This window comes from Embiotoca jacksoni, unplaced genomic scaffold (genome assembly GCF_022577435.1).
Source record: "Embiotoca jacksoni isolate LCO1_2020_lvr unplaced genomic scaffold, fEmbJac1.0.p SCAF_42, whole genome shotgun sequence".
In the NCBI taxonomy this organism is placed as follows: domain Eukaryota; kingdom Metazoa; phylum Chordata; class Actinopteri; family Embiotocidae; genus Embiotoca; species Embiotoca jacksoni.
In genome coordinates, this window is record NW_027185395.1 from 874,262 (window position 1) to 882,500 (window position 8,239).

Here is an 8,239-nt window from a genome sequence, read left to right on the forward strand (position 1 = left end):
TGGAGATATGGATATGGATATGGAGATATTATACAACCGGACTGAGTTTTGTGTCTGTAGTCTGAGCAGAAAGTCAAACACTTTTGAGCATTGGTCTCTGCCAACGATGTCCGAGTCACTAATCCAGGATTTGAAGGCCTCGCCGTGGGTTGGAGAACATCCAGTCTGAGGGCCTCACAATTAGGAAATTATACAAAAACACAAACCATGTAATTCTAGAGCACAACTTGCATAACTCAAAAGTGTAGATTAAAAAACTCTACAATAGATAGAAATATTAGAAATATAAGAACAATAAATATAACAAAGTTCACTACAGCACAAATTCCTAAATGTTAACAAGTTAAGCAACAAAGTCCAAATGTTCATTAATGCAGTCGTAGTTTTGCCGTCTTCCAGAATTCTGAGCCTCAAAGAGTTAGAAATATGAAGTTTAATTGCCTGGTATAATAAAAATATAAAAAAAGTGACAAATTGAAATAATGTACTTCATTATTTATTTGCTTTCCTCTCTCGTGATGGCATCAGTTACTCAGCAGGTTGCGCTGCGTCCTCTGCAGCTGCTTTGCTCAGCAACACCTCGGCAGCATCATCGCGGCTCCAGTCACCCTTTCCCTCCTCTGATCTGGTTCTTCCCCGCTCACAGTTAAAGCCTTCCTCTCCCTCGTCTTCCTCCCCCGCTCCACTTCTCCCCCGAGGCGGCTTTTAAGTGTTTTTGAGGAAAGAGCAGATTATTGGCAGCGAGATCAGACAGTGTTATAGATCTGATAGATGCTTCGGGGCAGATTTTTGAATTATGGCGGTGTTTATATTTATATACATCATCATTATCATCGTGCTCGATCGTCCCGCTAACCTCCATTTACTCCAAGTCCTCGGCTCGGTGCTCCAGGCTGAATGCAGCGAGTCCAGACTGAAGAGAATGAAAAGTGAAGCTGTGTAGTTTCTATCTGGGTCAGCGGATGAACAGAAGCAAACGATCCGATAGAAGGAGAGAGCTTCACGTTCTGCTCATCTTTAACCTCTGGGGCCGCAAAACGCCTTTAAGGCTCATATGAGTGCACAGAAACACACTCTACATAATAAACTATATACACTGACGTATATGAGCAATTTATTTCACAAACATTTAAAATGATTTATTAGTAGCAGAAATATTTTCATGTATGTATCTAATGTACAAGATACAGTCAACAAAATGTGTCTGATTTAAATGTTAGAATTGAAAAAGAATATGACATCATGATAATTCATAACAGGTATGTACTCCATGTACATATACCCTTTTTCAATTCCAATTACTTGGCAAAAATATTTAAAAATGAAATATTTTGACCTATTTTATGTATCTAATAGAGGTGAAAGGAAAACAATGAGGAGCTGCATGTAAGTAACATATATGGATATCCTAAATGTAAAAACATTTCACAATTTCCTAAATATGTTGAACCTGTCCTGGATACCGCTGAGTAGCATCCGATAATACAATTTATGCAATTTGTATACAAGGCCAGATATCAGATATTTTCTTTAATAGTGAGTAAAACATGAAATGGAAATATATTAAATGTCTGGACAATCATTTTAGACGCATTTCCCTGTTTTGCTTCCAGGTGTTGTTCTCAACAGGAGAAGTTACACGCATCTAGTTTGTGTCACGTCTTGTGTGTAAAGATTCATTACCTAAAATGATTAAAAACTCATTTGTTTTCTTTTGTGCAGCAAACCAAGCCTTTCCTCTGGTTGTCTGCAGCTGGTGGCAGCATCAGCAGCAGAGCATGCTGGGAGCAGCAGAGCATGCTGGGAGCAGCAGGTCATCCAGGTGTTGTTTAATCAGAGCAGTCAGACTTAAGCCCGAGGAGCATCACTGTTCGGACAGGGCGACCTTGATGCTCTGCCGGGGGGCGGAGCTTCCGACCAACACGTCCTGGTGGATCAGATTCAGCCCCGCAGAGTTCACCTGAGAGGGGTCGAGGTTGAGAAGTGAAACCAAACTGAAGAGCATCAAAAACAGACGGACTGTTCCCAGAGGCAGACTTGTGGACAAAGAAAGTAACAGATCATTTATCTTTTCTTCGAGTCTCACTCGTAGAAGAACCAAAAATATGAAGGTTGTCCTGAGGGTGGCGCTGGACGAAAGGTCATGACGTCATTCAAATCAACACGTTTCGCCATCTCTTTCTCTGCAACATGTTTTAGTCAGAAACAAGGATACGGACAAAACACGGTGTTGCCACAGACTGGACATAAAAGAGTTCGTAGCTTCAGGTCTGTAAAATGGTTCTGATCCAGAAGTGTCTTCAGCTGCAATACCAGCGAGTGCCACTAGAGGTCGGCTCCAAAAAGCCTCCGGCTCCATAGACTCCCATTCAACTTCTCAGGAAATACATTTTTTCTACAAGTTATTTCTGTCTTGTTAGCTAAATCACTCCTTATTAGTTATCTGAAAATAATCCCGTCATTAATTAGAAAATAAGCTTCCAAAAGACGTGTTTTGGAGACCTGCTAAAAAGTAGATGTGAAAATGACTGAGGAACACTGCATGAATAATTCTCTTACAATATCACCATGACACTAAAAACCCAAACACAACCACCAGCTTCATGCAGGTTAGTGTGATTGTAAGTGCTTGTAAGTGATTGTAAGTGCTCCCTGGGGTCAGAGCTGACGGTGTGTCCAGTTTGGGTCAGCTGTACTGCCTACTGGATGTTCTTAAAAGGGGACACTTGTGTTACTTATCGAGCAGAGCATTAAAAAGGGCAATGAAACAGAGCCACTGCTCTGACTTCAGACATGCAGCTCTGTACCACCATCTGCTGGACAAAACGATCACTGCTGCTTGTCGTCTTCCCTTAAATGAAATGTTACATGTTTTCGTGACTTTGCCGAGTTAAAAATGAAATAAATAATGCCAATTTTTGGTTTAATGTGAGTAAGTTGTTGTCTTAATGACCAGTAATATCACACCTTCTGTATCCTCATCTCACACACTGCTGCTTCATTTCTAAATTCACATTCAAATTTTATAATTTAAAGATAAAGTTAATTCTCCTGGTCTACTGCAGTGCCAAGAATACACAAAGACACAAATACCAGACAGATAAACAACAGTGACAATGAATGAAAAACCAGATAACATGACAAGTATTTCATCTCCACAACCTCCCTGCAGGATGTTTTTTTGGAGGAAATGTGCTGATTAGTTTTCTTGCTCACTGATGCCACAGAATTAAAGTGGATATAAATGTTTATTGTATGTGTTCTGAATATGATGATTAAGTGACTTGTAGAGAATCCTGATGTGTCTGATTTGTTCCTAAGGATGTCATTTTCTCGTAAACACTCTGTAGATACTTGTTAAGTCCGAGGAGCGATCCAAACGGTGTGACTTCGACACTGCTGCTGTTGAACACGACCAGAGCTTAGCTCCGGGATGGGATGGGATTCCACCGTGGACATAAAGCTGGAGCGGATGCATTAAGAGAGAAGTGACAGGGAGACATATCCAGCAGGTGGAGGTGGTGGGGAGAAACTATTACGTTGCTGAAGGTGAGAAAGGTTTTCAATGCGCTGTAAGTCCTGTTGAAGAAGTGAATTGGCTTCAACCAGTTCAGGTCGTTTCCCTCAAACCCTTCACAACATCAGCTAAAGTCGGTGTTGACAGTCCGACCCGTGACGGACTCGGTGCACAACAACCACGGATGTCAAAGAAAACACACCTGACGGGCCTTTTTCAGCCCGGGACACATTTAGAAACGCAAAGTTCACTTAAAACACCTCGTCTGGTTCATCGCTTCACTGCCGAAGGCTTTCTGGAGCATCTTCAGAGTCTCTGAGTTTAAAACAAATTCTGACGGCGGGGTCTCTGCTCAAATCCACGAGGAAATCACAAATGTACCGATGTTGATGAAGCAACGTAAACTTGCTCTGGTTTGTGCTGCAGAACTTTTGGATCCGCCCGGTCTGATGAGGTTGGTTACAGAAGGTACTGAAGCACTGCTGTTAGAGGTGGTGTATGGATCCGCCCTGAGATGCTGAAGGCGCAGGACATTGCTGACACGCCTCTTCAATGTCACATGGGGGTCGGGAACAGCGCCCATGGACCGGCAGACCGGGGTGGTGGTTCCCATTTTCAAAACGGGGGACCGGAGAGTTGCTCCAACTACCGGGGTATCAGTACTCAGCCTCCCGGGCAAAGATTATATCAGAGTGATGGAAAGGACTCCGACCGTTGGTCGAACCTCAGATTCAAGAGGAGCAGTGTGGATTCCGTCCTCGTCGTGGAACAGTGGACCAGATCTTTACCCTCGCAGGACTACTGGAGGGTCCCGGGAGTTTAACCATCCAGTCTACATGTGTTTTGTGGACATGGAGAAGGTTTTGGACCGGGTCCCCCGGGGGTTTTTGTGGGAGGTGCTGCAGGAGTACGGGGTGCCGGACCCGTTGCAACGGGCCATCCGGTCACTGTACAACCGCAGTAGGAGCTGTGTTCGTATTCACTGCAATAAGTCAAACATGTTTTCAGTGGGCGTGGCCTCCGGTGGGCGTGGCCTCCATCAGGGCTGTCCTTTGTCACCGATCCCGTTTGTGACCTTCATGGACAGGATATCTAGGAGCAGTCAGGGGGGAGGAGAACGTCAGGTTCGGGGGTCTCCGGATCGCATCTCTGCTGTTTGCAGATGATGTGGTCCTGTTGGCCTCTTCGGACTCCCAGCATGCACTGGGGCGGTTTGTGGCCGAGTGTGAAGCAGGGAGGACGAAAGTTAGTACCTCCAAATCTGAGGACATGGTGCTCTGCTGGAAACCAGTGGATTGATGGAGGGTGGAGGGAGGAGAGTGGAGGGAGGAGAGTGGAGGGTGGAGGGAGGAGGGTGGAGGGAGGAGGGAGGAGAGTGGAGGGAAGAAGGAGGAGGGAGGAGAGTGGAGGGTGGAGGGTGGAGCAGGAGATTGACCGTCGGATCGGTGCTGCACCGTGTTGATGAAGACGAGCTGAGCTGGAAGGTGAAGCTCTCCGTTGACCTGTAACTACCAGATTCATTTCAACCGTGTTTTAAGGCGAGATGTTCGTCCACACTGGAAAAACTACTAAATGTAGTTTGTAGAAAAGTCTCTGAAATAAATGTCCAGTTAAATGGAGGGAAGGTGAAGAAACTAACAACACATGAACTTAACTTTCCATTTAGAATATTCTGAACACTGACGGCCTTCCTCAAGAACAAACACTTCACTAAACCCACAGGGACCGGACCGGCGAGAAGAACCGGGACCGGACCGGAGAGAAGAACCGGGACCGGACCGGCGAGAAGAACCGGGACCGGACCGGACCAGAGAGAAGAACCGGGGGACTTCGTTGTGTCTGCAGTTTATTGCACATCAGCAGCTGTTCAATGAGTCGGCATGTAAACAAATACACACACACACACACACACACACACACACACACACACACACACACACACACACACACACACACACACACGAATTCGGGCATTCAGAACTTTGTCAAACGTGAAACCGACTTTAAGTCGGTTATGATTTTTTTTCCTTTTAGGAAAAATTGTTCAAAGACGAACAACAAACGTAGAAAATGAGTTCATGACTCTTGTTTTACTTTAAGAGCCAGATTTCATTCTTAAATCCCACAAGGGAGAAAAAGAGTTTTCTCTTTCCTGACAGTGAAGATGAAAAGATATCACATCAGCCCACATCTGGTTCAGCATGGAGTCAGGACATGAATGGAGTTAGCCTACCCTAGCGTAGCGTAGCGGGGTGCTCCGTCTGAGCAGCAGCTTGTGATTGGAAGCAGAGTTCAGTGATGTCGGAGAAAATTCCTTGAACGACAGACGTCTCGTCTGGTTGCCTAGCAACCCCAAGGTTAGGATGAAAATCCAGCATGCCGCAGCATCCAACTGTTCTTTGATCAAGAAAATATATTCAGAAACAACTTCTCTTAAAAAAAAGAAATAGTACAAATATAAACAAATCATCACTGCAACCCAAACACAAAAGATTAAAAGAAATAAAAAGAGATATGTACGGTGTCGGTTGTATCCACATCGGACCTGATGCGGTCCGCATCACTTCCTGGAACAGGAAACGCGGTCCGGCCGAGCCGGGACGTCTGCCGCCCTGCTCAGCAGCTCCTCGGCAGCAGACGGAGTCTCTTCCTCCTCGTCACTCGATGCCTTTGAGCGTGTGGTAGATGTGTTTGGGTAAAATCACGTATCCCTCGCTGAAGGCCGGCGGCGGCTGGCGGATCGTCCGGGGAACCTTACAGGCTGCTTTCAGCCTCTTGATCTTCCTCTCCTGTCGCCGACACTTCTGCTGCGTCGTCTTCAGCTTCTTCCTCAGACGCTCCACCTGCGCCTCCAGCTGGTCGATGCGCTTCTTCTGCTGCGCCGCGTCCTCCACCGTGTAGTTGTGGTCGCAGGAGACCGCCACCGTGTCGCTGCGGATGTCTCGCAGGCTGCGCTCGGGCTCCTCCTCCTCCACCGCGGGGTCAGAGGTCAACGGCAGAGAGAGCGGGAAGTGGATGACGGAGGGGAAGGGATCCTCCAGGGACTCTGTCTGAGATGGAAAACACATTTAATTCCTCTGCTGCTTTTTTTAAACCAATATTAACCCGAATGTAAGCAAACAACGTTGGAATCATTCTTTCTACTAGTTTTTACTTCTTCAGCCTCTTACTTGACCAAACTGTTTTCATTCATTTAAATCTCTACTGAATTTAAACTGCAACAACACGCTTACAAAAGGAGCTGATTATGACACAGTGTCATGTAGGAATATGTAGAACACTGCTGCTTATCTAAAATAGCGAGGTGGGAGACCTACCTCCACCTGACATGTACACATTCATTAAAACAGAGAGGGGAACCCAGAAGTGCCAGACACCACCTCCATATATGGTCGTTGTAAATAAACCCTGCATGAAGGCTGACCAGTAGTTACGGGTTTGGTCGTTCTTCCTCAGAGTTGTTACCACGTCTACCGTTGGCTGAATACGGTCACAGCTCAATCAGAAATCAGTGCATCATGTTGAATGTCTCATCATCTCTACTTTTTGTTGTCTGTTCTATTTTGTGCTGCAACACATCAACTCTTCCAATGGACCGGAGGAAGGTCACAAAATACTGTGAGGGAACAGAAACAGTTACTGGGAGGAATCTGTAACCCTACACACTGAGATCAATCTCACCTGGATACAGACTGAGATCAGTCTCACCTGGATACAGACTGAGATCAGTCTCACCTGGATACAGACTGAGATCAGTCTAACCTGGATACAGACTTAGATCAGTCTCACCTGGATACAGACTGAGATCAGTCTCACCTGGATACAGACTGAGATCAGTCTCACCTGGATACAGACTGAGATCAGTCTCACCTGGATACAGACTGAGATCAGTCTCACCTGGATACAGACTGAGATCAGTCTCACCTGGATACAGACTGAGATCAATATCACCTGGATACAGACTGAGATCAATCTCACCTGGATACACACTGAGATCAGTCTCACCTGGATACACACTGAGATCAGTCTCACCTGGATACAGACTGAGATCAATATCACCTGGATACAGACTGAGATCAGTCTCACCTGGATACAGACTGAGATCAGTCTAACCTGGATACAGACTTAGATCAGTCTCACCTGGATACAGACTGAGATCAGTCTCACCTGGATACAGACTGAGATCAGTCTCACCTGGATACAGACTGAGATCAGTCTCACCTGGATACAGACTGAGATCAGTCTCACCTGGATACAGACTGAGATCAGTCTCACCTGGATACAGACTGAGATCAATATCACCTGGATACAGACTGAGATCAATCTCACCTGGATACACACTGAGATCAGTCTCACCTGGATACACACTGAGATCAGTCTCACCTGGATACAGACTGAGATCAATATCACCTGGATACAGACTGAGATCAGTCTCACCTGGATACAGACTGAGATCAGTCTCACCTGGATACAGACTGAGATCAATATCACCTGGATACAGACTGAGATCAGTCTAACCTGGATACAGACTTAGATCAGTCTCACCTGGATACAGACTGAGATCAGTCTCACCTGGATACAGACTGAGATCAGTCTCACCTGGATACAGACTGAGATCAGTCTCACCTGGATACACACTGAGATCAATCTCACCTGGATACAGACTGAGATCAATATCACCTGGATACACACTGAGATCAGTCTCACCTGGATACACACTGA

General features: G+C 45.7%; 1 protein-coding gene across 6 annotated transcripts in view; it reads right to left on the bottom strand.

The window, feature by feature from the left end:
* Positions 1-322: 322 nt before the first annotated feature.
* Positions 323-8,239, bottom strand: part of thap1 (THAP domain containing, apoptosis associated protein 1) — a 13,402-nt gene continuing 5,485 nt past the window's right edge. Inside the window, exons 3-4 of one of the 6 annotated variants that reach the window (XR_011179218.1) lie at positions 5,751-6,567; positions 323-4,609 (exon numbers count right to left, since the gene is read on the bottom strand). Coding sequence is in view for 1 of the 6 variants with exons in the window: in XM_069169048.1 (XP_069025149.1) it covers positions 6,175-6,567 (393 nt within the window). In the remaining 5 variants the exon portion in view is untranslated. Of the gene's footprint in view, positions 4,610-5,331; positions 6,568-8,239 lie in introns of those variants that run through there. The other 5 variants (XR_011179220.1, XR_011179219.1, XR_011179222.1 and 2 more) reach the window with 5 other exon arrangements.